Source organism: Podarcis bocagei (genome assembly GCF_964188305.1).
Source record: "Podarcis bocagei genome assembly, chromosome: 1".
In the NCBI taxonomy this organism is placed as follows: Eukaryota; Metazoa; Chordata; class Lepidosauria; order Squamata; family Lacertidae; genus Podarcis; species Podarcis bocagei.
The window spans coordinates 85771078-85798884 of NC_138125.1; the positions used below are offsets into that span (position 1 = coordinate 85771078).

Here is a 27807-nt window from a genome sequence, read left to right on the forward strand (position 1 = left end):
AGCAGGAATAAATCAGCTACAAAAATGTCTACAGAAAATACCAGTGTTGTGTCTGAATTTATCTTTGTGGGACTTGTAGATGTACCAGAACTGAAGATTCCCATCTTCACATTGTTGCTGCTGATCTATGTTATCACTGTGGTGGGCAACCTAGGGATGATTTTGCTGATCAGAATGGACTCTCAGCTTCACACTCCCATGTACTTTTTCCTCAGTAATCTGGCTTTCTTAGATTTTTGCTATTCTTCCAACATCACCCCCAAAGCTTTAAGCAATTTCCTATCAGAGAGGAGAACCATTTCTTTCCTGGGTTGCATAATCCAACTGTATTTCTTTGTTGCTCTGGCAAGTACAGAGTTCATGCTTTTTGGGCTAATGGCTTATGACCGCTATGTGGCCATCTGCAACCCTTTGTTGTACACATCAATCATGTCACACACCCGATGTGTCAAGATGGCTGGGGGAGCATTCACAGCCGGCTTCTTGAACTCAATCATTCATACCACTTTGGTAGGCACTTTGTCTTTTTGCCGGTCTAATGAAATCAACCATTTCTTTTGTGAGATCCCCCCACTACTCAAGCTCTCATGTTCTGATACATCCATAGCTGAAACACTAGTTTTCATGTGTGCTGGAATCAATATGTTAGGCTCTCTCTTGATAATACTGAGTTCTTACCTGTACATCCTTTTCACGGTGCTCCAAATGAAGTCAGCCAAGGGCCGCAAGAAAGCCTTTTCCACCTGCATCTCCCACCTGATTGCTGTGATCATATTCTATGGAACTACTATATATATTTACTTACAACCTAGTTCCAACTATTCAGAGGATCAGAATAAAGTTGTGTCAATGTTCTATTCCTTCGTCATCCCAATGCTCAACCCCTTAATTTACAGTCTGAGGAACAAGGAGGTGAAGGAGGCAATGAAGAGAGTGATGGATAAGAATGCATTTTCACATTTACTATAAAATACTATATCAACAGACTGTCGAATTAATTAGATTGCATGTTAGATTTTATTCAAGTCCTCTAGCCTTGTTATGTAAAGTACTTAAGCATGTTCTTCATTTAAACATATCTGTAATGCAACAGAACTGTCTATGTTCTTTGCCATATTTTTAAATATTTTAGAGAACATATGGATCCCCATTGTATTTGGAGTTGATAGTCAAGTATTCACCCTGATACAATGAGCATTGAGCTATTAGAAAACATACCCCCAAAAGAGGCCCTCAAAATTTGCAAGAAAGAAGCAATGCAAAAATGATGGTAGAGCTGAATGCATGTGTTCCCAAATTGATTAAAATGGGTGGGAAACCTGGGGCCCTCCAGACTGTTTTGGACTCTGATGATTTCCTTCATCCACACCCAGTGTAGAATCCTTCTGGACCATAAGGGTAAGAAGGTTTTGGGGAAGGAGAAAAAAACATTGTTCTGTGTGGTTATGCTACTTCTTGAAATACAAGATGGTGCTGGGTACTGTTTCCCTAAAATGTGACCATTGACAGGTAGGCACTGAATGGTTGTATCTTGTCTCCCATGCTTTTGACATCTACCTGAAGAAGTCACCTGTAGTTTGGGGGTGGGATGTCGTCACAATGCTGATGACACCCAGCTCTTACTTATTGCTTCCACAATTCAATCCTGGCGTGGCACTGCAAATTCTAAACTTTTCATAGTTTTGGAAGAAAATCAATTGAAATGTAATCAAGGAAGGACAGAAGCAATCTTGGTTGGCCATTTTAATGATATTGGAGGAAGTACACAGACTTTTCTCAGCTGGCTGTACAGAAGTGCCCTTATATTCAGAAAGATAGAATATACATTTCTGAAAGAATCCAAAGAACTTGGGTGGCTGGTTTCATACCTCACGTGGTAGTACAAGCAATTATCTGCAGGGCTAAAGGGATATGGAAAGAGTTTATACTATGTGGAGAAGTAGCTGAGCTGAGTTCATCCTTGCCTTGGAAATGTGGTCTGTGTTGCTTGCAAGCTCAATTAATAAAGTTGTGTCTGTTAATGGTCTACCTTTTAGCTGGTCCAATAATATGGAAATGGAAACTTCTGAGTCTCTGGATCTTTCTTATTCCTTGGAGATTAAAGTCCCTGATAAAAAAATGTATGCTCTAATTAGTATAAAAATGTTTGTTCCCATATGAATACTTGCAAAAGGAATTTAAGGCACAGTGGCAGAAAGATATAGTTCTTTTGTTAACCTCAGCAGATGGGGTAGACATGACCCTGAATGAAATCAGTCACACACTCTTTGCTTACTAGGATGATTACTTTATTGAGGACTTAATGGTACCTGGTAGGTGAATCACTGAGTCACAGAAAGAAAACACTTCTGAAGGTTGGTGGTGGGGCACTTCCAATGTCAGGTGACTTTCTTCATAGTCATACAGGTAGGTAGTTTCTGATCCCATCAAGTTACATGTGTTCTATCATTATTGCCCTTTTACAGTGCTTCTGACTGAGGTTATGAATGGTGGCTTTGTGTACATGTGTGTCTCTCTCTGTGTGCGGTGCACACCCACATATATATGAAAGAGTGTGCGCATGAGAGAATGGGCTGTGTATTTTTAGGGATGGGTGAGTACTGCTTGATGTGTGAATGGGGCATTTGGGTAGTTAGAATGTGAGATGTGTGGAAAAAAGGAGAGTGAACAGTGTATATATGTGAAATGGGAGGACTTCAGTGCAGGTATCAGATGGAATCATCCTCCAAAGAAATGTTAATACTGTTCCAGGCAGACCCAATCTCCAAGTGGTGGGAGATTTTAGAGGTTCCAGCACTTTTTCAGGTTTCGTTTTCCTTGGAATGAAGCTCAGCGAAGACTGTGGTGCATTTAAGATATCTAGTTTCATTTAGACACATACAGTATATAATCTGAGCATAAGATGGAGGAGCTCACAGCATTAACACCCCACCAGATCTTGTTTCTCTATCAGTCCCAGCTTTGGATATAGCACAGTTCCAGCATGTCTCTGTTTCTCCAGCTTCCATCCTGCTTCAAGCTCACTTCACACCCACCCACCAGATTATTGTTTTCCTCTCTAGCAGCTAGGTGAGCGCAAGTGGATGAAAGGCCCCCCTATTAGTCTGTAAGGCACCATCACCTAGTGCTAGCCTAGCTCATTTGTTTTGGATGCCACAGAGGATACTTAAGGAGTCAGCTAAAGCCATTCTATTACAAGGAAACTTCTCTGACTAGTTCAGCAATCTCCTCTGTTAGATTCCAACCCTTACTGGGGACAGGAGCCCAATAATTGGAAGGGTCTAAGGGCATTATCCAGACAGGACCCCCAAAATCCACGTTGCTGAAAGCTGCAATCCCTCAGCAATCGTCACATACTTGTGTCATGCACAGACTCATTATATTATCCAGACCTGCCCCATATCTCTCTATTTAACATTAGGGACGCAGGTAAAGGCCAATCACAAAACCATCATCCCCCCATAGTAACTGTTGTTCATCCATGAATGATGGAGGTATTGCCCATCATTCATGGGTGGACAACTACTTTCTTCAGGGCCATATAATTCAGAGAGTTAGGGAAATGAGTCATCTATTAGTGTAGTAGCACAGCACATACGTAATAAATGTGTAACTAATTACATATAATTTACTGAGGGTTTAAAAAAAAAACGACCCTGAGAAAATACAATTGCATTCAGTTCAACAAGAAACTCCATTTCTAATCAGTGAATAAACAAGAAAGTTGGGAATTTCTGCATCTGTGCTCATGTACAGTGGAGATCTCTGACATAGGCTTGCCATTTTTCAAACAGTGAAAATCCAGACAGAAAAGGCTTACTTTATTTTTTATTTGCAGATTGAGAAGAAAAAGAAAAATTATGCTCTACAACCTAAGGCACACAAGCTGTCTGTACACATTGACAACCCAAGAAATGCATTACTTAGTACAACCAGACTTTTTTGGTTATGACTACTGAAGGTATATCATTCGCTCTTCCCAGCTGAATCCATTCTCTCCCCCAACTGAAATCATAAAAAGATCCATCTTCATTCGAAATAAAAATAGCAGGAATAAATCAGCTACAAAAATGTCTACAGAAAATACCAGTGTTGTGTCTGAATTTATCTTTGTGGGACTTGCAGATGTACCAGAACTGAAGATTCCCATCTTCACATTGTTGCTGCTGATCTATGTTATCACTGTGGTGGGCAACCTAGGGATGATTTTGCTGATCAGAATGGACTCTCAGCTTCACACCCCCATGTACTTTTTCCTCAGTAATCTGGCTTTCTTAGATTTTTGCTATTCTTCCAACATCACCCCCAAAGCCTTAAGAACTTTACTATCAGAGAGGAGAACCATTTCTTTCCTGGGATGCTTCATCCAACTGTATATCTTTGTTGCTCTGGTAAGTACAGAATGCATGCTTTTTGGGCTGATGGCTTATGACCGCTATGTGGCCATCTGCAACCCTTTGTTGTACACATCAATCATGTCACACACCCGATGTGTCAGGATGGCTGGGGGAGCATTCACAGCCGGCTTCTTGAACTCAATCATTCATACCACTTTGGTAGGTACTTTGTCTTTTTGCCGGTCTAATGAAATCAACCATTTCTTCTGTGAGATCCCCCCACTACTCAAGCTCTCATGTTCTGATACATCCATAGCTGAAACACTAGTTTTCATTTGTGCTGGAATCAATATATTGGGCTCTCTCTTGATAATACTGAGTTCTTACCTGTACATCCTTTTCACGGTGCTCCGGATAAAGTCAGCCAAGGGCCGCAAGAAAGCCTTTTCCACCTGCTTCTCCCATCTGATTGCTGTGATCATATTCTATGGAACTGGCCTATTTACATATTTACAGCCCAGTTCCAACTATTCAGGGGATCAGAATAAAACGGCCTCTCTATTTTATGCCTTTGTCATCCCAATGCTCAACCCCTTAATCTACAGTCTGAGGAACAAGGAGGTAAAGGAGGCAATGAAGAGAGTAACAGGTAAAAGCGCATCTTCTCACTTACTATAGCTTGCTACTTTAAAAGGTTTTCAAGTCAGATGGATGAGCTTTTATTTTTTTGTATATATTTTTTATTAAATTTTCTACTTTACAATTAAAATACTCATTTTTACATCCTTAAAATATCAATGACTTTCCTTCTTCCCTTTCCATGGTTCATTACGTATCATAAATCCCTGCATATTTTACAAAAACTATACCATTCAGTATTCCATTATTGCATCCATCACAACTATTTATACTGTTGAATTTATCTTAATGCTGCCAACGTTTTCAGCTGTACACAATTATTTCCCATATATTCAATAAATGTTTCCCAATATTCTCTAAACACGTGTTCTTCTTGTTCTCTTAGTCTATATGTTAAGTATCCAAGCTGCTTATATTCTGTCAGTTTAAGTTGCCATTCTTTGGTTGAGACCTCGCTCGTTTTCCATTTTGGGGCTAACAAAACACAGGCCACAGTAGTAGTATACATAAATAACCTTTTTTGACACTTGGGAATTTCAGTCTGAGTTACCCCCAACAGAAAAGACTCTGTTTATTATGGATCATTTCCCAATACTCTTTTAACCTTTTACAAATCCACCTCATATGAAAGAATGTTCCCTCCACATCTTTGCATCTCCAGCACTTATCTGATTCAGCCTTATACATTTTTGCAAGCCTACTCAGAGTTAGATACTATCTGTAAATCATTTTCAAGTAGTTCTCCTTCAAATAATAACATGTTGTAAACTTCAAATCAATTTTTCAGTTTCCCCCAGAGGTTAAAATCTATGTTTTGTCCTATATCTATCGCCCAGTGTGCTTTAACACGCCCATCTTTTGTTTCCCAGTCTAATAACAACTTATATATTTTGTACAAAAGTTTCTCTTTGTTTTGTAGAAATTCTTTTTCGAATTGTGAGCTTTGGTGTGAAAAACATTTTTTTTTCTATCTAATTTAAACATTTCATGTAACTGATGGTATTGTAATCCCCTGTAAAGTACAGCAATTCTCTGTAAGTTACCCACTGATATGGATTACCTTTTAGATATTTTCAAGTATTCTAGTCTGGTGACATGGGGTACTTAAGTACTTAACTTCCATTTAAGTGAATTTGTAATCTTCTAGAAATATTTGCTATGTCTTCAAGGCTAGATCCACACACACACACAAACACACACACACACACACACACACACACACACTGGGTATACAACAGTGCTCCAGCAGCACTCCAAAGCATAATTGCCAGGGTGCTGAAAAGCACTTCCCCAATGCTACTGGACATGACCATGTACAGTAGGTAGAACAAGAACTACCAGGACACAGTGCCTTCAATTCCCATCCCACAGAGCCAGCCCAAGATGGAGGAATCCAAGGTCACAGAGAGACAGAGATGCAGGAGAAAGCTTGAACTTCCCATGTCCCACTCTTGGTAATGGTCATCCATCAGAGCAACCAAGACTGGCTCCATCTCATGGCCAGGTGTGGACCCAGATTAGAATGATCTAGATAATGCATGACATTCAAAATGCCTGCAGTTCCTCTCTTGACCACTTGCCAAAGGAAGGGGGTTGGTTGCCTTCCGTCCCTTCCTTGCTGTCTTCCAGGACCACAAAGGGCTTGAAGAAGCAGGCACAGCGGCAACTTCTGTGTAGGAGAAGTTGCAGGTTGCTTGTGTGCGCGCCATCAGATGATGGTACATAAGTTTGGGCAGAGGCATGGACGTGCTATTGCTCCAACGGTCCAGCTTGGAGCACAAGTCTGAGGAGAGGATGCAAGCTACTTAGGCACCAGAAGCGGGTATGTTTAGTGCACCTACTGTGTGTGCTTTGTCAATAAAGAATTAAACTACCATCCGTTTGTCATCTTTGGGCTGGGTGTGCTCAGGACACCTGCCACATGGGAGACATGATTCTGTGTACTAACCAGTGTTGGGTGGACTTCAAAATATGAATTGCATCATTTGTACTCTAGTCTTCATCTGGCTTGTTTCATAGCCTGTAGCTCACCAGAATACCCCGGAGTCACTTGGGTTCCACAATGCTGGAGTGGACATTTAGCAGTGACTCTATCAACCACCTGTCTCATCTTCCCATTCCACAGCGAGACCATGATCAACAGCTTTCTCCACTGGAAAGCCTGGCAGAGCATTCAGGAATCCAACAGGTTCCATCAGTCTCTGGGGGTGAGCTACCCAATGTGTTCCATCACCCTTGCAGTGAGGAACATCTACCACCACTCCAATCTAGGCCAGAAGCAAACTTCACTTGGTGAATGCTGGACAATAGGGCCAAGATACCTGTGTCACATTCACGTATCCGAAGTCCACATTTATTTATTTATTTATTTATTTATTTATTTATTTATTTATTGCCCACCTTTCATCCTAAGCTTCCAGGGTGGGTTATCACATTAAAGCACAACATCATTTAAAAAAATGTCAATCATAAAAATAAGGTGGGTCCTGAAAACATACACAAGTTTCAAAGGCCAGAGTAACGAAGTACGCCTTCAGCACTCTCCAGAAATTGTATAATGAAGGTGCCAGACACACCTCTGTGAGAAGGGAGTTCCACAAATTAATAATAATATAATAATAATTTTTTCTTTATATCCCACCCTCCCCAGCTGAAGCCGGGCTTAGGGCGGCTAACAGCAATACAAAATAAACAAATAAAAAAACCCAATAAAATTAAAAGGCTGCCACAGAGAATGCCGCCACCACCTGAGATTCTGAGAGCAGAGGAACTACCAAGAGGGCTTCCTCTGCTGATCTCAGCACCTGAGAGGGTCTTTAGGGAAGGTCTTTCAGGTATTTGGCGCCTGAGCCATTTAGGGCTGTTTTCCTGTAGTGGAAACAAGGGAAAGCATTTCAAAAGCTTTCTGAGCACTGGTTAATATGAGCACTGGTGTTTCCATCCTAAAAACTTAGGACACCAACCTTCATGGATTCATGTTTTACCCCTGCAGTATTGTGATATACCTGTAACTCTTTGGTTTGGATATGCAACAGTCCCTTTCCTCCTGGACCCTTCCCCAGCTTCCCTCAAGTTCTCCAGGGACTTTGTCTCAACAGCATGATGATTAACGCAAACCTTCAAAAGCAACAGTTCCTGCAATGAGACAATGGATAATCCATTACGTGCTTCACAGGTAAGTTGCCACAAATGAGAACCATTTAAGGAGAAATTGACCTGAATATGGTAATTTTTGCTATCTTAGCAGCTGCAACACAGTGGTAAATTGCTGTCTTCCTTGATGCAGACACTTCAAAGATTCCAGCTTGTGACTATTATTCATAAACGCTTCACAAAGTCACTTTACTGTATGTTCTTCTACATGGTTTTCTGAGCTCAAATTGCGTTAATTCATCAAATTATTGCTTTCCTTTAAAAATGTCAGGAAAGCACAACCTCCAAAAGTAAGAAAACTTGTTTTCTTATAATTTGCATAGGGTGAAAAGAAACTATACAATAGTATAAGTGACCTATTCTTTCCAATAATGTTATGAGGGCACTTAGGTGTTCTGTTTGTACTGCTTTTGCATTTTACTGCTTTTGCATATACTACTTTGGGTATTTTTTTAAAAAAATAAGCAAGTGGTTATACAGAATGAAGTTCTATAAACAGACGTCTATTGGCAGCAAGTTGTTCTGAGCAGTCAGTAAACACACAGAAAGACAACTTATTTCTAAGCATGTTGACTATTATGCAGTGCCATTTTTGGCTTAATTTCACATTAATTTCATGAGGTTGAAGCCCTGTAAAATATTTTAATGCCAAGGCTCAACTCTGAGAAATACATGGCAATAAGGAAGATACAGTAGCTCTGAGCACGTGCAAAGTGTCCTTTATCATCAAAGAGATAAGGCAAATTCAGGTCAGCAAGTGAGGTTTCTAATCATACTTGAGCCATAGCATTTACAAATTAACCATTTAAGGTACTTTTACACACTCTAGCAATAGTTTACACCACAATCAGAGTTCTGTAGATCTCCTTCGTGAAATGCCAATTAAGCTGTGGCCCAAGTTACTAAACTAATAGTGGTTCCACCAGTGCACTTGCACAGCATTAACCCCCTCATTGCCTCAGACTCCCAGTAAGTAGTAGCAGCTCTGCTGACAGAAGGCCATGAGCATGGGCACTGCCCCTCCTCACCAGCCACTACTGGTGAGGCAGCCTCAGGAGCCGTCATGTGATAGCCTGGCTGAGAACCAGGTAGCCCTTCAAATAGAGAACATCTTTCAAAAAGAAGACTGTTCTCTGCAATGAGCCCTCCCACACTGCTCCTTCAAGCAGCTGCAACCACACCCAATATGTTCTCACAAGGATAATATTTATTTATATATTTGTTGTTGTTTGTTTGTTTGTTTAATTTTGCCATATATCACACACCTCCCTATAAAATATACAAGGCAGCTTTTGAGAATATTTACTCTCCTTCTTCTAGTTTCAAGAGAGAGGCAGAGGAAACTACTGTCTAAAACCATTTCATTGTCCCCACAGCTCATTCTTCTTGATTCACCTACCATAGATCCAGATGCAATGAAACAAAAACGGGAGGAAATGGCCAAGGGGAATTTCACGGCAGTGACAGAGTTCATTCTCCTTGGTTTCACGGATCGTCAGGAGATCAAGACCATTCTCTTTGTGCTCTTCCTGGCCATCTATCTGGCCACCTTGGTGGGGAACTTTGGCATCATCACATTAATCTGGATCAGTCCCTCTCTGCACAGCCCGATGTACTTTTTCCTAAACAATCTGTCCTTCCTGGACCTCAGTTATTCCTCCACCATTACTCCCAAGATGCTAGCCAACTTCATAGCAGAGAGGAAGAGCATTTCATTTACAGGATGCATTGTGCAAATGTATCTGTTTGCTGCCTTTGCCGATGCAGAATGCCTCCTGCTGGCTGCCATGGCGTATGACCGCTACATGGCCATTTGTAACCCACTCCTCTATCCACTTTTCATGTCACGCAAAGTGTGCATATGTCTGGTAGTTGGCTCCTATCTCACAGGCAGCATGACCTCACTGGTGCACACTTGTCTTACCTTCCGTCTCTCCTTCTGCGGTTCCAACGTCATCAACCATTTCTTCTGCGACATCCCTCCTCTGTTGAACCTCTCCTGCTCCAACACCCACTTCAATGAAATCCTACTCTTTGCCCTGTGTGGATTCATCCAAATGAGCACATTTGTGCTCATCATTATCTCTTATGCCTGCATCCTTTGCACCATCTTGAGGATCCCCTCAACCGATGGCCGCCACAAAGCCTTTTCCACATGCACCTCCCATTTGACAGCTGTTGCCCTTTTCTATGGCACCCTCTTATTCATGTATCTACGTCCTAGTTCCAGCTATGCCATGGACACAGACAAAATAATCTCAGTGTTTTACACAGTGGTGTTTCCCATGGTGAACCCCTTGATCTACTGCCTGAGGAACAAAGAGGTGAAGGACGCCTTGAAGAGAACATTGGAGAGAAATGCGTGCTGCTGTTAGTGATGAAATGCAGAGAAAAGGGGACACAAGCTCTTCTTAGTCCATTTGTTATCTACTTTGTGTACAGATAGACTTGTAAAGGAGTGGTCTAGAAGAATATATAAACCTGGTCAGAGACACCTGAGTATGAAGAAGCCACACTTCTACATGGTTTGGTTCTAATGTACTATGTTGTTTTGATGTGGCTCACTGGTAGAGCATCTGCTTTGCATGCAGAAGATCCCAGGTGGGGCTGGGAGAGATCCCCATCTGAAATACTGGAGAGCAGCTGCCAGTCAGAGTAAAAAAATATTGTGCTAGATTGACCAATTGTCTGACTTAGGATATATAGCATCTTTCCATGATTCCTATTCTGAATGGAAGAATGTCATTTTCTCAGTGATATCTTTGTTCATCTGACACTGCAGGGGGAGGGGTTCTGAACAGGGAGAAGGAAGCACCCCCAACCCTGAAACCACATTACATAAATGTGGAAACATTTTAAAACCTATTCATTGATAATTGGTGTTTCCCTGTACCGTATTCCTGCATATTTAATAGGGAAAGAATTACTTGGCTCTTTCCTCCACATCCTCCATTATTCATCTCATCCTCCTTCTTTCTTTTCTTTTTGGCATGAAATTTGATTTGTGCTTGTTAAAGGGCTGATGTAATGTGAGAAAGAAGTAGAATCTGAGGATCCCCTAGTACAGAATAGTACTGACTCAAGAGAAAAGGAGTGTTTCTTCATTGCTTCTTGGTGCCATCTTTCACTCTCTCTTCCCAGTGAGTAAGTTGAAGCATGAGATAGAAATTGGCAGAAAACCAGGTAGCAGAAATGAGCCAATTCAACCAGTGAGCCTGAACATCAACAGCAAAAAAAAAAAAAACAGCATTGCTTCACTGAGAGAACAATCCTATACATGTTTCCTCATGGGTCAGCCATGCAGTTTCCACTGAGCTTACACCCATGTGATGATGGGCAAATTTGCTGATTTCAGTTTCTCATTTTTCCAATCTGGAGTTCATTTCTCCACACTTACAAATTGATGTAGAAGGTTGTTGTTTTTTTAATGTGAATTAGTTTTTAAAGTCCTCATGAAAATTCATCAGCATTTTAGTGTGAATTTATTCGAATACACACATAGTTGCAAAGCAATTTCCCTTAATATAATGCACGTTTGTATGCTTTTCACCAGTATATGCAGTTTCATGCATACCTCACCGCGCGCACACACACACACACGCACACACACATACACACAGCGAGAGAGAGAGAGAGAGAGAGAGATTACTTGCTTGGGGAACTGCATTGCAAAATTTTCAGAATTGTAAATTCTGAAGGATGTCTGTGTTTTGCTCCTTGTGTTGTTTCAGAAAGTGCAGTTTAGTTAGATTCCCTCTTTAAAGGAGAACTGAATAAAATTTCTCCCCCTTCCCTACTCTTTGTGTGCAGGAATACAACATGAAAGGGCCAGTTCATGCTTTTGGTTGCAGAACAGATTTGCTGGTATTTACTATGGCAAAATCATACAATGTCAAGTAGAGATGTCCATTTCCATAAACGCATGCTAAAATGAAATAATAACTATGGCTTCTAGGCAGGAGTGCCAGCTTGGGCCCATGACCATGGGTCGCCAGGGCTGTGGGTGCCATGCAGTGTACATGCCCCTGGCACTGAAATTTGTGGGTGCCTGGCCCCTTCATGAGGAATCTTGTGGGTGCTCAGGCACCCAGGGCTCCAGGGAATTGGCACCTATGCTTCCAGGTACATGTTCACTGCATGTCTGGAGATGCACTCTGTATCCTTTGGGGGGGGGGAATTACACACACACAGCAGGTGGAGATTAATGAAGACCAGGCTCAGTCACTGAAACACAAATTAAATGAATTGGGCTTCTTGTCCTTTTCTGTGAGCACTCACAACCACCCTTCAAATAATTTATTATCTAAGGCTGGGTTAGGGACGTGGGTGGCGCTGTGGGTTAAACCACAGAGCATAGGACTTGCCGATCAGAAGGTCAGCGGTTCGAATCCCCGCAACGGGGTGAGCTCCCGTTGCTTGGTCCCAGCTCCTGCTAACCTAGCAGTTCGAAAGCATGTCAAAGTGCAAGTAGATAAATAGGTACTGCTCCAGCGGGAAGGTAAACGGTGTTTCCGTGCACTGCTTTGGTTCACCAGAAGCAGCTTAGTCATGCTCGCCACATAATCCGGAAGCTGTACGCCGGCTCCCTCGGCCAATAAAGCGAGATGAGTGCCGCAACTCTAGAGTCGGTCATGACTGGACCTAATGGTCAGGGGTCCCTTTACCTTTACCTTAAGGCTGGGTTATAATGGGGGTGTATGTGGTTTCCTCCCCTGGCAAAAATCCCACTCACCGTTTGTGATCAGGGCCCCTTTTCTCCTGAGGCCATTACAGAGAGAAGTCCCAGCAATTTAGGCAGTGAGTGTGCTCCTTAGCTCGGTGCTCCCTGTTCCAATGGCAACACTATAACTGGTGGCTACTGCTACTGAAAATGGCTGCAGCTTTACTGTGGCACTTTTCATCAAAGTGCCCATCTCCCACCAGTAACAGCGGCAATGCCACTCTGATCTGGCTATGTGACGATGTCACCAAAAGCAAAACAAACTAATTCAGACCTTTACTTGCTCTTCATTAGCTGTGCTTGCCCTCAAATAACCAAATCTGATTGGCTGGGCAGCAACATCACCATTACTAGGATTGCAAAGGGCAATTTTAAAGGGGAACAAAAATAATGCCCAAGTAACACCTGTTGGGGGTGGCAAATATGACTAGGGTGGTTGTGTGTCCTACTTTTACAGAGGACAGTCCACTGTTTAAAGCTGTCTAGTCCAGCTTAAAGAACCACAAGGAGGGACAGGGTGAGGAAGCCTTGAAACTCCTCATCAACAACACCTGAACCACAACAGATTGAGAAGGCACACAGGTCACATTCCTTCTCACTATGGTGAGACATATTTCTATTTAAATTATAGTAATTTATTTATTTCTATCTGTGTGCATTACCCGATGCTAATTTTATGCAAATATGTGCCCTCTTTTGTCCGCCTCTTTGATGATGCATAAGGGCCTACCCTAAATATATTCATATGGGGATCTCTCAACCCCTGAAACACCCTCTTTTACACTGAATTGTCCACTGGGAAACATTAGGCCCATTCCTAACTGTGTGTGACATATAATCATGATGCACTCATGGCGATTCAGAAAATGATTAGAAATGTGTCTCCAGGTCTAGAAGGTGATCACTGACAGTACAAACCACAGGTCCATCTATTCCAGCATTGTGTTTTCAGTAAGATGCTTCTGAGCATGAAGAGAGCAATTTCTGAATAAAGCTTCAGTGAAAATACTATTTTATACTGTCCCAATAAATTGTTTATAGGAACTCTTATCCAGAGCACTTACAGTGTTTTCATAACTGATAGAAACTTTATGACCGTGATCCACAAATCACATGACTCACAGTGTATCTATTTGAAAATGTCTTCATCACCTCTTCCAAAAGATGTAATGTTCTCCAACTTTTCCATTAGAAAGCTGCTATGTCCCACACAGCCATTAAACATCTAAATATCACTGGTTAAGTAAATGGTTTTAAATGAAGTAATGATCACCTGCAAAACCGAATTGAAGCAATATTATTAGGGTCAACATATTCCAAATGGTGAAAATCCAGCCAGAAAAGTTGCTGAGCTTCTTCTTCCTTTGCCAAAGTTGTTTAGCTTTTTGAATTTTGGCCAAATTTGTTGGGCAAACCCTTTTGAAGTTTTTTGAGTTATTTTTAAGGGAAATAGCCAAAAACAATATTGCTGACATGGGTTGCCATACGTCTGGATTTTCCCAAATATTTTTGCGATTCCTACCTAGACACTGCTTCCAAATGCAATATTCCAGATATGCCCGGGAAATTCCAGATGTGGGGCAACCTTAAATACAATACAACCACAAGTACTGTAAAGGGTGTAGCATTCTGTTGTTGTGGATCCGTAGATTCAAATCTGTATGGCAAGTGGTGGTGTTTATGCCGCCAATAATAAATGGAAATCTTGCTATCGACCTCTGAGTACCATCACTTTCCTTTGCAATATTTTGCCGAGGGTATCCTTCACCTCTTCATTTCTCAAGCTGTAGATCAATGGGTTCAACATGGGGAAAATCACAGTATAAAACACTGAGATTATTTTGTCTGTGTCCAGAGTATAGCTGGAGCTTGGGCGCAAGTATGTGAAGAGAAGAGTACCATAGTACAAAGTGACAGCTGTCAAGTGGGACGTGCAGGTGGAAAAGGCTTTGTGGCGGCCTTCTGCTGAGTGGATCCTTAGGATGGTGCAAAGGATGCAGGCGTAAGAAATAAGGATGAACACGAAAGTGCTCGTTTGGATGAATCCACAAAGGGCAAAGAGCAGGATTTCATTGAAGTGGGTGTTGGAGCAGGAGAGGGCCAACAGAGGAGGGATGTCACAGAAGAAATGATTGATGACATTGGAATTGCAGAAGGAGAGGCGGAATGTAAAGTAAGTGTGCATAAATGAGCTCATGCCGCCTGTGAGATAGGAGCCAGCTACTAGCCAGACACAAACCTTGCGTGACATGAGAACCGGATAAAGCAGCGGGTTACAAATGGCCATGTAGCGGTCGTACGCCATGGCAGCCAGCAGGAGGCATTCCGCATCTGCAAAGGAAGCAAACAGATACATTTGCGCAATGCATCCTGCAAGCGAAATAGTTTTCCTTCCTGTTAAGAAACTGGCCAGCATCTTGGGAGTAATGGCAGAGGAGTAACTGAGGTCTAGGAAGGCCAGATTGTTGAGAAAAAAGTACATCGGACTGTGCAGAGAGGGACTGATCCAGATTAACGTCATGATGCCGATGTTCCCCACCAGGGTGGCCACATAGATGGCCAGGAAGAGCACAAAGAGGACTACCTGTGTCTCTTGATGATCTGTGAAACCAAGGAGAATGAACTCAGTCACTGTTGTCTGATTCCCCTTGACCATTGCTTCTGTCTGCATATTCATATATGCAGAAGCAGCACTTGCCAATCTGAGTAGGGAGACGGCATAGAAGTTGTTCCAAGAGCAGGTTTCCCCTCAGATTTTGTCTGTTACCTGTATCTGAAAGAGAAGGTGAATGTGCTTAACAACCCATCCATTCTGAAACGCTGCTTTGTATAATCACCGTTTATCCCACTGAAAAACTTCACAAGTGTTGTCATACAGGTAATAAAAATGAGTGGCCCTATTTGGCATAATATGAATATATTCAAGTTGTGCATATAGTGTTTGGAGATGTGAATAAATTGAGAATCAGTAGCTTTACAGTACAAATCCTGAAAAACCTGCTTGCTGAAGGCAAAAGGGAGATGTGCCACATGTAACAGCAATGTCTGCCATTAATGTCCTATGATACACACACACACACACACAACCTTTCTGCATTACTTGCATTCAAGATGGTGAACAGGAATATAACTATAAAACACAACAAGGCAATGCTTCATAATGCAATATATTAGTTTTAAAACTTGTATTAAAACAGAATAAAACTTTCAGAATAAAGAACACCAGTCAGTAGAATAGAGTTGGGGAAGTTGTGGACCTCCAGATGCTGCTGTACTACAACTCCCATCATGCCTGACAACTGACTGACTGGGGTTGATGAGTGTTAGGATGCCAGCAACCTATGGGGCCGACCAGTTATTCACCTCTGCATTAAACTATAAACCAACAGGAAGATATTTACACAGTCACAGCTTTAAAACAATAAAACAGTAGCTTATACAAATGTTTAATCAGTGAAAAACTAATGGGGGCAGAGGTGTGTGTGTACAGTGGTACCTCGGGTTAAGAACTTAATTCGTTCTGGAGGTCCGTTCTTAACCTGAAACTGTTCTTAACCTGAGGCACCACTTTAGCTAATGGGGCCTCCTGCTGCTGCTGTGCCGCCGCTGCACAATTTCTGTTCTCATCCTGAAGCAAAGTTCTTAACCCGAGGTACTATTTCTGGGTTAGCGGAGTCTGTAACCTGAAGCGTCTGTAACCCGAGGTACCACTGTATATATGTGTCAGTGGCGTAGCGTGGGTTGTCAGCACCCGGGGCAAGGCAAGTAATTTGCGCCCCCTAACCCGTGGATTTGCGCCCCCTAACCCTAACCCCCAGATGTTGCGCCCGGTGCGGTCGGCCCCCCCTGCACCCCCCACGCTACACCACTGATATGTGTGCATTTAAAGTATTTTTAATACTATGGTACTTCCCTGCTTCCTTCTTTGCTCTATCTTTCTCTCAGTATATAAGCACAATTATGCACATATAATACTTTATTTTTTATATAAAACTCAGAACAAGAGAGCTTGTTTACAGCACAACCTTAACCATGTATATTTAAAAGGAAGTCCTACTTAATTCAGTGGGGCTCACTCCAAAGAAAGCAGAGTTAGGATTGCAGGCTGAGCTGTTTTCTGGTTTCTTAAATAATCCCTCTCTGCCCCCCAAAGCTGCTAGTAAATCATGATGATAAAACAAATCATGATGATAGTGAGCACAGTACTTACTTCCATGAGATGATGGCTATCACTAGAAAAATGTAAGGAGGGGTGACAAATTTTTTGGGGGGGTATCTGCAAGAAAGAGAAAGTTTTAGCATTTTGTACACGTAACAGTCCAAGAATGTATACACAAGTTCACCTTTTTTAAAAAAAATCCAGGTTAACCAATCGAGAGAGCCGTTTCTGTTTGATTCCCTGTTCACCTGCTCCACCGTAGCTACAGAGACTACTTCATAAGGGACGACCCCCATATCCAGCCACTGTGTAAAAACTTGAAGGTAAATCAGTTTCATTGTGAGGAGTTTCTGTGAGGAGTTCGTTGTGAAGAGTTTCACTAACTTAGCTGAGGGGTACATAGGGAAAATATGTCATTTTGCTTTGGGGTTGTATTTTGGTACTGTGCTGATTTTAGGTAAGCTGCCTTGTGTACTTCAGTGGAAAGGGGGTATAAAATCTTGTTTGTTTGTTTGTTTGTTTGTTTGTTTGTTTGTTTGTTTGTTTGAAAACATTTCTGAGCTGCCTATTATTTCAAAATACAATAAAACAGTGAATACATAAAAACAAAGCTACAGCATAGAACCAGTAAAAGAATATTATAAAAACGGGAATTCAGTCATAACGGGCTCCAACCATATGGGTGGGTGTATATATTCAAAAACTTGAGCAAAATGTTTTAGCACTTCAGCATCTGAAGAAACTTGGGGATAATGCTTCAAGTATTATCAGAGACAATAATATGACTAAGGTGCTCCTTCTGGCCCTTTCCTTGCTAGTTTCTGCCCTGTGACAGGCTTTTGCTTCCATTGCCATCTGCACTGTGGGGAGCATGAATTCAGTAGCAGGAGGAACATATCCTTCAATGTCTACTAAGAATGCAGATTAGCATTTTTACTTCACATAGCACTTTCAGAGAGAAAGTGCAGGGTCTAGGGATAACTAACCCATGCAATGCTCTCATAATAATTCACACCAAACCTGTCGGATCGGGTTGGAACTATGGCCTGGAGAACTTGCATCATAGCATCATAAAATTGTAGAGTTGGAAGGGATCGTTAGGGTCTTTTGCCCAATGTGGCTCTCAAGCCCACAGCCCTGAGATTAAGAGACTCATGCTCCATCTTTTGGCCCTGAAAAACACACTGCCTCTGAAAGGTGGGAGCAGTAATCTATTCCATAAAGTGTCAGTGCTCATTGTAAGATTATGAAACACTGTGCAAATTAAAAGTGCTATATGTTAAATGATGAGGCACTCCCTACTTCAGCATTAGGGCATATAATACTATCACAATATATAGATGTATAGCAATGACAGAGCAGGGGGAGAGAGGCATGATAATCATGATTAAGGGGTGCCTAAATGCTTTTTAAAACCTTGTCTGCCTTTTAGTTAATTTTAAATATAGGTAAGCATAATTTTAATATAGGATTATCAACGAATTTAATATAATTTTAGCTCTTTAACCAATTAGTCAATTTCATTAAAATAATGTAATGTTACCCATACCTCATTATTCTTTATTCTTATTCTTACTCTTATTTATTAATTGATGTATTTATATACCACCATCTCATAAAATATCAGGGCAGTACGGTGCAATATAAAAACATAAAAACCATTAAAGGTAATACAGAGCAATTATTATAATTATTATGATTGGTTACTCAATAAAATTCTAAACAACTGCATAGGCCATAGAAAAGTCTTTAAGAGACATCTGAAAAGTCAAAAGGGAGGATGCCTGCCCAATCTCTGTTGGGGAGTGTTTTACAGCAGACATGTCCAACAGGTAGATCATGATCCACTGGTAGATTGTGGGGTGTTCCTGGTAGATGCTGGTAGATCTTGGGCCCCTCAGTGAGCTCCTCCCCCTGACCACCCAAAGGGGGGAAAACAATTTTGGCTTCCTAAAACAATTTTGCCTTTCCCAAAAAAGCTCAACAACAATGGGTAGATCACTGCCAGTTTTTGTATACTGTGAGCAGATTGCAGTCTATTGGGAGTTGGATGTCCCTGTTTTACAGCATAGGACCAATGACACTAAATGCATGGCTTCTGAGTGAGGTCAGTCAAGCCTCTGTAACATTTTGTTTATGCATTGCTTCCCATAAAACATCCCATAGTGATTTTACAAGAAACACAGGTTCCTTTTCATATATTCTTTTAAAGTGCAATGTAACTTGAATTTAATGTAAGAATAAAAAGTTTTCCTTAACTTTTATTGATTCCCTTTTATAGAAACTCGTAGCAACTAATTTAGCCCCCCTAATAACCTCTTGGCTCCTCTGCCACATTTGGCTCTTGCTAATTCGAGTTACCAACCTTCACTCAATCAACTAACAAACTTTAGTTGATATATCTACCAATCAAGCCTTCAGTCTTATTGAAATTATATTTTGCGTTAGTACAAGAGCTTCAAAAGATACTTTAAGAAAGCAACAGTACTGTTTTGAAATATTCCAAAGAAGAGTATCTTTCTCATCACTTTCTCACACTTTGGCACACGTGCTTCACTCAAAGCTTCTAAGTTCTCTGAACATCTCATCACCAGCCCTTTTTCCCCTTTACATTGGAGAAATGGTCATACCTGTTAGATAAGAAGGATGACAGCCATTCTCTGTTCCAGAGGATATGTAAGAACAGAGCTGATGGTTTCCTTCCATCCAACATAATGCTGCTTTGATAGAGAGATAAACTCATATCTCTGTCTTTCAAGACAAGACCTGCTGGGAAAATTAAAATGCCCTTTGCATCTCCTGGGGGGTAGATTAATGACATGCAGAAAAGTTGCCTTGAAAAGTTAAGTAAAGTTCATAGTATTTTGACTAACATTTGATAGGAAAACTTAGCAAACTGCAAAAAACAAAAACACAGTACTTTCTTTAAAAGCACAGAAGTTTGTTGCCTGACATGAAGATGAGTAAAGAACCCATTTTGATGGAACAACCTGAGCACCTCATTTTGTTAAAAGGGAAATAATACCTGTCATTTTGGTTGTCAAGTTGGTTGGCGAGAGGGAGAGAGACACCATATAAGGTCCCTTTGAATAGGTCGTTCAGTGTTGCATGCTGGAGTCCAGATCTTATATTCATCACAATGGTCTCTTGAAACTTATTGCCTTACCTGTGTATTCAGAATTCCTGCTCACGTAGAACAGGGATGGGAAATCTTTTTTCAATCTGAAGGCCACATTCCCTCACTGACAAGCTTCTGGGAGCCAAATGCCTGTGGTGGGTGGAAACAGAGGCAGAAGTGCACAGAGCAGTGAATGTGATTCTTCACTCTGTGTAGTAAACTTCTACACACCTAGCCATACACCTCTCCATCTTTCTTTCAGGCAAGCAATCGGCATTATGAGAGTTTGAGGAGTCATTCCAGCCAGCCAAAAGCCCCAACAGTCCTACCAATGACATCCCATTTACTTTGCATTTTATTCAATTATTTGTGACTATTTTCTTACATTTGTATTTGACATAAATGCGGTTTGCAGAGGTCACCTGTCCAGGTACTGACCAGATCCAGACGTGCTCAGCTTTACCAAATGGCTCCATGTGCTTTCCCAATCATACCCTGGGACCATTGTAAATTGGCCCTGCACTTGACTTATTACTATTATTAATTAAATTTTTATCGCACCCTTCATCCAAAGATCACAGGGTGGTTTACATGATCAAAGTATAAAGACTTGTGGGCTGGAGGTTCCCCACCCCTTTCAGAAAACCCAAATGTTGTATCCAACATTAGTTGTATTCAGAGTGGAATCAAGCCACCCCAATCTCTGTTGAGCAGTAGCAAGAGATTCCAGGGTTCTTGACACTTCACCAGGGTTTGTGTTTCTTTGAAGGAAATGAGGCACAACAGAGGCTAGGGTCTTTATGAAGTACGGTTTTTACACACATATTTACACCTGAGTTTTATGGAGAGCTCACAGCATTTGCATCTCTAGAGGGGCTTGTCCTTTCCAACAGCGCAGCATTGGATTCAGAGGCATCCTGAGCACCAAAGCTGTGTCTGTCTGTAACAGCCTGCTCCAGCCAGCCAGCATGGCGACTGCCCTTCAGTCCTAACATGAAGTTCTGCCATGTCTTCCTCCTCCTGTTTCCTAGTGGTACCTGCAGAAAACAAACCTTCCGCTTCCAGCATCCCCAGCCTCTGTTGCCCCAACCATGGCAACCTCTGTTTCTCAAGTCCACTGCAAAAGGCTTGCTTCTTCTTTTTTGCTATTGCTTTCATCCGGCCAATGGTAACCCTACCAACCTTAAAAGCTACTGGGCAGAGAGTCTGATGTTTTGCCAATGCCTTGCCATTATCAAACAAAGCAGGCCTTTATCAGCCTTTTGTTTCCTCAATGACCCACACACAGTGAGCCTCATGAGGAAGCTAGCTAGTATTATTTCCAGCCCTTGCTAAATTCATGAATTTATGAGTTTGCTCATGAATTTCTAACCCTTCACTGAATGTAGAGGTTATTGGGGGGAGGATCTCACCTCCCAAAACTCATAATAACAACTAAAAACCATTTATTTCAATGAGTCTATTTTGAGTATGAAGCATTTGGATATGTCTCCAATTACTAAAAAGAAGTTATTTCAAGGGGGGTGGAATCCTGGGGGCCTCAAAGTGCAACTAAAAATGCCAGCACACAAAGACACTAAAAAAGTCAATCAGAGAAGGTGGCTAAAATGCTAGTTTAACATTTTAATAAAATCAGAAGCCTAAGGGCATTTCCCCTCCCACCGCTTGCATGTGGCCCCCAGAAAATTGCCCTAAGGTGAGTGTGGCCTTCAGGCTGAAAAATTTGCCCCACCCCATTAATTTGACTTAGTTCATTGATGGGTGACATTGGGAGCTAAATGGACAACCTACTGCAGCAGGAAATCTTGTATTCCAAGCATCAAGCACGTTTGTTGTATGGTGTGTTCCATCACCAGGAAGAATTCTTGAAGCAAGTTTGAGATTTTCAGTTTGTAAACTGTAACTAATTAAGAAGCAATAAATGAGAAATGTTTACACAACATTGCAAGACGTTTACATTCTAGAGGAGTGAACATGCTCATCAGCTGCAGAGGGTGGATAGGGAGATGTCTCGTGGCACCACTAAGGTGTCGCATAATTCTCTGCTATTCCCCAAGAATGCTCAACTTTATGTGATTAATGCTGCTCCCAAGTGGTGAAAGGCATTATAATGAACCCAGAACAGCTCTGCAGTGCATTCTCTTCCACAGCAATAGCATGCTACACACAAAAACCTAGATCTTCCACCCAATTCTGTGATTCCATGAATCAAGAAAAAAATCCCATCCCGTAAGCATGGTTATGCATCCAAATGGATTTCAGGTTGCCAGAAAAGAAATCAGGATATAATCATATGTGATATCTATATCTGTCTGTCAGTCATCTATCTATCTATCTATCTATCTATCTATCTATCTATCTATCATCTATCTATCATCTATCTATCTATCTATCTATCTATCTATCTATCATCTATCACCCATCATTTCTTTCTGAAGTCATATATTAAAATAGTTCAAGAATTCCTCAGAGTGGGGAGATAGCAATGCAAAGAATAATAAGTCATGGTCTCCAATCCATGGGTCTATGTATATGAGAAAGACTGTTCATTTGCACTCATTGTTCTGACAGGACTCTTGTGCCCAAGAGCAAAAGTCTTTCTTGGTCCTGGTAAACTGTCACACAGGGTAAAAGTAGAGGACAGATGGCACACAGAAGCAGTCTAGCAACTTGCTTTGCTGCTTTCAGCAACAGACAGCATTGACCATTAAAAGGTGATTGGTTGCATTGGATTCTGCTACATATGTGCATGGATATCAGAACACAGACATATAACAATACATCTATTTTCAGAAGAACATAAAAAGGCCATGTTGGATGAGGCCAATGACCCATCTAGTCCCGCACTTTGTGCTTACAGTGGTGAACCAAGGGGAAGGCTGCAAGAATTGCTCTCTGTGTTATCCTAGTTTAAATTTTGCCTTTTTTATTCTGGTGCAGTAACTCTTGGAATTGAATGAATGGTGAACATGAGTTGCACTACATCTACCCCTGAATTTGTTTTCTCGGGACTGACAGCTTCCAGGGAGGTGCAGATCACCTTATTTGAGCTGTTCCTAATGATTTACCTGGTCACCCAGGTGGGGAATCTCAGGATGGTAGCCTTGATCCATGCTGATGCCCACCTCCAGACTCCCATGTACTCCTTCCTCCAGAGCTTGTCCATAGTTGACAGCTTTTATTCAACAGTTATCACTCCAAAGCTGTTGGCGGACCTCTTAGTAAGAAAAGCCACCATTACCTATGTAGGTTGCGTTCTTCAATACTACGCTTTCATCTTTTTGGCAACCTCAGAGTGCCTCCTTGCTTGCTGTGATGGCATATGACCGTTACGTCACCGTCTGCAACCCCTTGCTCTATGCAGTTATCATGCCCCGAAAAGGTGTGTACAGCTGTTGACAGTAACATTCATATGGGTTTCATGACCTCTTCAGCACACACTGGTTACTTGCTCAGATTGTCTTTCTGTCACTCCAACGTCATCAACCATTTCTTCTATGATATCACTGCTTTGCTGGAACTTTCTTCCACAAACACTTACATCAATGAACTATGTGTTTTCGTATTGGGCACCTTTGCTGAAATGAGCAGCATTGTCACAATCATTATTTCCTATGTTTTCATTGCCATTACTGTGCTAAGGATAAGGTCTGCTGAGGGAAAGAAAAAAGCCTTCTCCACTTGCACATCCCACCTCACGATAGTTACAGTCTTCCATGGCACAGTTCTCTTCATGTATTTCCGACCTAGATCTAGTTATTCCCTGGGTACAGACAAAGTGGCTTCAGTCTTCTATACTGTGGTCATTCCCATGCTCAATCCCCTTATCTATAGCCTGAGAAACAAGGAGGTTAAGGATGCCCTGAGGAGAGTGGCACAGAGAAGGCTATTATTACATTAATGAAGAAAGAAACACAAGCAAATCTATTTTCTGTTATAGAAGAATGGATCTGATCAGCACCACATCTGACCTTCTCTGACACATGATGCCCATTTTGTAAACCCATTTACAGTGGAGCTGACAGCAGACAGCTTTGCACAATGTTTACCTATGAGCTTAAAGGATAAATCCAATTCAGTCCACACTGTGCATCTACATGCCACTGATGTACACAAAGATGTCACAGGATCTCACCCATAGGGTCTCCTCTTCATTCTGCACAAGTTCAGCATGTTACACAGACAGAGTGTACCTCCTTATGTACAAATCCATGCCCTGCTAATGGTTCATAATTGGGTGGGAAGTGTACATGTCATCAACAATCCTTTTCAGTGGAGATTTTAATTCCAGTCTCTGCCTTTATTGGATTTGAACTTGTTTTAATGTATGATATTGTTTCATATATAGTTTTACTTTTGTTGTTTTTATTGTTACGTCACTTTGAGATGTTTCATAACAAATGGTTCCAAAATTAAGTTAAATAAAACAGGTAAAAAGTGTGTAGATGAACAGGCTTTTGTGCAATGCATATAGAAATTGGCAGGGCAGCAGGCACAACCCTGCTCCCCTACATACGTATGGACTGTCCATCAATACCACATGTAAAGAAAGAGAAGGGTTTTTTCTTTTTTCAGTTGTGGCCCCAGTGAAAAATCTCCCACTGATTTTAATGCCTTTTTGGCAAAAAGTTTGGACCATTCTCTTTTCCCCAGGCATTTGGTTAATTGTGACAGGCTTGTTGTGGCCCACTAATGTACTGTTGCTGATGTTGCTGTAATTATTGAAGTTATTTTTTTGTTAGTGAATTGATGGTTGATGGTTTTAACTCTGCATTTTTATTCTATAAGTTACCTTTCCTGCATTAGGTGACTATTATAATGATAGTAATTAATAATATGCTAATGATGATTAGCATTAGTTTAGTGGCATTTCAGTGATTGATCTTTTTGCTTAAATTTCACTTTGGTGTGATAAGACTGGTAGAAGAATGAAATGCTTTTAGAAAGAGTGAAAATAAGTTCACTATAATACAAAATTTATTTATTTAGCACCAGTGAAACTGGGTTTATCCTCCCTCAGATATTTTTCTGAGCTATTTCTTCATATCACACTTGCAAAATGTTCATTATCTATACTTGCACCCAAATATCTTTGAGTATTCTTTGATGTGAAACTTCCAGACATTCTTGCTTTAGGATGATAGGAATAAAACTACTGTTTCTTTGAATTTTAGACAGGAATATTTGCACACATATTGAAGGGTGATTGGAAGCCAGACATCTCAGAGCACATTGGACTGAGCAGAGTGCAAGCCAGTAGGAGTTGTATTATCCAATATGAACATGAATGCGACTTCAACTTGAGCGTAAAACATTATGACCTCTTCACTCATTAGGAATTTAGGGCAAGACTGCAGTCCTCTTCTGTGTTAAAGTTGTAAGTTTCATGTACATAAAATGTTGTGTTTGAACACATTGTATTTGGAATGTTGTAAAGAGACATTTACCTTAAACGAGAGGTTCCACTCTGGGTGAAAGCGGAAGGCTGGTGTTTTTAGATTTCAAGGAGCTAAACTTCCTGATGACTCATCTCCAGGAAACCAGAGCTGCAACTCTTACAGTAGGAAATGAAACTTCGGAAGTCAGAGATGGGATTTGAGAGAGGAAAGTTTACTGAACAACATAAAGAACTGAACCACATTGCTTGTTTGCAGTTGTGCTACTTTACTATTCTGTTCATGTAATGTTTATACCTGACTAGCATTTAAAACTGTTCCACAGTAAAACATTAAAATGCATTCTTGGGGTTGAACTCTCATTTACTTCTACACAAGGTGCAGATCAGGAATTCCACTGAACAACTATAACATTCTGTGCACACTTACCAGAAAATACTAGGACTGGGTAGTATGGCTGCAATTCTATACACACTTATTTGATAATAAGAACTATTGAATCCAATGGTACTTATTTCCAATTAAACATTCATAGAATCATGCTGTTTAAAACCGGGGGCGGGGACAAGAATATGCCTTTGTTTGGTCCAATAAAATAAACAATCTCATCAGTTATATGCCCTTATTTCACTGGGAATTGATACTGGGATGTATTTCCACTGAAAAGGGTGGTTTAGGGAGCAATCCTAAGCATGGAAAGCTAGCATAAGTTGTACTGATTTACGTTTTTCATGGATATATTCTAGCTCTGTTTCCAGGGGTGAGTATTATTAAGCCACTGCTCAGTGGTAGAGCATCTGTTTTGCTTCCAGAAGGTCCCAGGTTTAATCCTCAGCATCTTGAGGGAGGGTTTCAGAGACTCCTGCTTGAAACCTTATGGAGCTACTGCCAGTAGGTGTAGACAATACTGAGTTAGAAGAGCCAGGGGTTTGAGTACATCACCATCTTATATTCCTGTGCTTCCTACTTTAAGGCTGTACTTCCACCTCCATTATGGAGACAGGCATTACAGGAAATTCTGCTATATTAATTTTGTTTCAATGGGGCTAAATGGCGTCCCTGCAGGTTTGTGAACCTTCTTGATTGACAAGAAGGGAATTGGGCTTATTTCCACCCCCTCTGTTTAGATTAAGGATTCAGCTCAATGCCTTTATCCACCAGCAAGTTTACATCACATTTGTTGTGAGGTAAGCAAAACCTCCAAACCAGCCCAATTTGTAGGCAAATTATGTAGGCTGTTTCCTCCTTGGCCCCAAATATGGTGTCCGAGTAACTCCACAGCAAGGCCATACACATGTATTGCCTGCTTACCTTTGGGTAGGGGCAAAACATGCAAGTTGGGTGGGTGGGACATCTGTTGCCAACAGTGCTGCTGATAATAAACACGTGGTTAGAACTGCAAAGCAGAAGTACGAAAAGTTCAAAAATTACTTTGGAGTAAAAGAAGCATTTGACAAACAGGGACAATATTCACAAATACCTTTGAGATCAATTACCTTTCTTGGAGAACACACCACTGGGAGAAACTTTAATTGTGTTGTTTTGTTATTAGAGATAATTTTGAAAACGTCATGTAATTTGCCTCAAATCTCTCTATGATACACATAAGTAGTTCAGAAAAGCACAACTTCGTTTCAGGAATGACTTCTTAAGCAACTGGATATCTTCCATTTCTTCTACAGGTAATTCTCATAGCATTAGTGACTTTTCTCTTTTTGTAGCTTGCTAAATATTTATTCATGGTTGCCTCTTCACTTTGTTTATCAAATGTCTGAAAAGCATAAAGAAAATCATTACAATATCTCAGGTCTGTTTTGGGCCTGTCAAACTCACTAGGAAAATGTGGTGACGCATCAGAGGATCAATAGACCTGGTTTTGTTGGCTGCCTTTGAGTTCTAAAATGGGAGATGCAACAACAACATAGGAGAAGCTCTGTGTTCATGGTCCGTGTGTCTTAAGTTGTGCAATCTGGTCCATGTCCCAGAGAATGTCCCCCACCCCCAGTCATATAACAGCAATTGCTCTGGTCATTTGAGGGCTGCCTTGAGCCTCATGGATATCAGTTCTCTTTACCCATCTCATATGGCAGCTCACAACGTTCCCGACTTTGGGTGGTGCTGGCAGGTTCCCTGAAATAGACTGATATACCAGAAATAGTCTGATTTGTGCCCTCCAGAATAAGGTCTGTTATATTTCATCCAAGATTCATATTTTCCAAATAAAGATGAATAAATTTGTTTTGTGATGTCATTAGTAGTTTTGTGATGTCATTAGTAGTTTTATT

General features: G+C 41.1%; 4 protein-coding genes across 11 annotated transcripts in view; 3 read left to right on the forward strand and 1 right to left on the reverse strand.

The window, feature by feature from the left end:
• LOC308594215 (uncharacterized protein) overlaps positions 1-24027 on the forward strand; it is a gene marked incomplete at both ends in the record, with an annotated part of 32229 nt that extends 8202 nt beyond the window's left edge. The window contains 3 exons of the mRNA XM_081207106.1: positions 8103-8151; positions 9506-10322; positions 23837-24027. Of these exons, the coding sequence (XP_081063232.1) occupies positions 8103-8151; positions 9506-10322; positions 23837-24027 (1057 nt within the window). The remainder of the gene's footprint in view (positions 1-8102; positions 8152-9505; positions 10323-23836) is intronic.
• LOC308573019 (olfactory receptor 5F1-like) lies at positions 25-969 on the forward strand (the record flags this gene model as incomplete). The annotated part of the gene is made up of 1 exon (XM_081169675.1): positions 25-969. The coding sequence occupies one exon, from the start codon at positions 25-27 to the stop codon at positions 967-969; it is 945 nt and encodes a 314-aa protein (XP_081025801.1).
• Positions 4071-5015, forward strand: LOC308573007 (olfactory receptor 5F1-like; the record flags this gene model as incomplete). The annotated part of the gene is made up of 1 exon (XM_081169651.1): positions 4071-5015. One exon carries the CDS (start codon positions 4071-4073, stop codon positions 5013-5015), a length of 945 nt encoding a protein of 314 aa, XP_081025777.1.
• Positions 13861-27732, reverse strand: LOC308572883 (olfactory receptor 5AS1-like). 8 transcript variants are annotated; one of them, XM_081169353.1, is made up of 7 exons: positions 27597-27732; positions 27019-27293; positions 26834-26918; positions 20175-20276; positions 19639-19777; positions 17060-17125; positions 13861-15622 (listed from the first exon to the last, which is right to left on the reverse strand). In XM_081169353.1, the coding sequence occupies exon 7, from the start codon at positions 15524-15526 to the stop codon at positions 14558-14560; it is 969 nt and encodes a 322-aa protein (XP_081025479.1). In that variant the 5' UTR covers positions 15527-15622; positions 17060-17125; positions 19639-19777; positions 20175-20276; positions 26834-26918; positions 27019-27293; positions 27597-27732; the 3' UTR covers positions 13861-14557. The 8 variants fall into 8 exon arrangements, with proteins under 8 accessions (XP_081025479.1, XP_081025480.1, XP_081025478.1 ...); XM_081169354.1 differs by having other exon boundaries at positions 27672-27705; XM_081169352.1 differs by lacking the exon at positions 27597-27732 and adding an exon at positions 27393-27589 and having other exon boundaries at positions 19639-19725.
• Positions 27733-27807: the final 75 nt, after the last annotated feature.

Coding starts and splice junctions, on each gene's coding strand:
- LOC308572883 (XM_081169353.1), bottom strand. CDS start 15,526: ATGAATATGCAGACAGAAGCAATGGTCAAGGGGAATCAGACAACAGTG.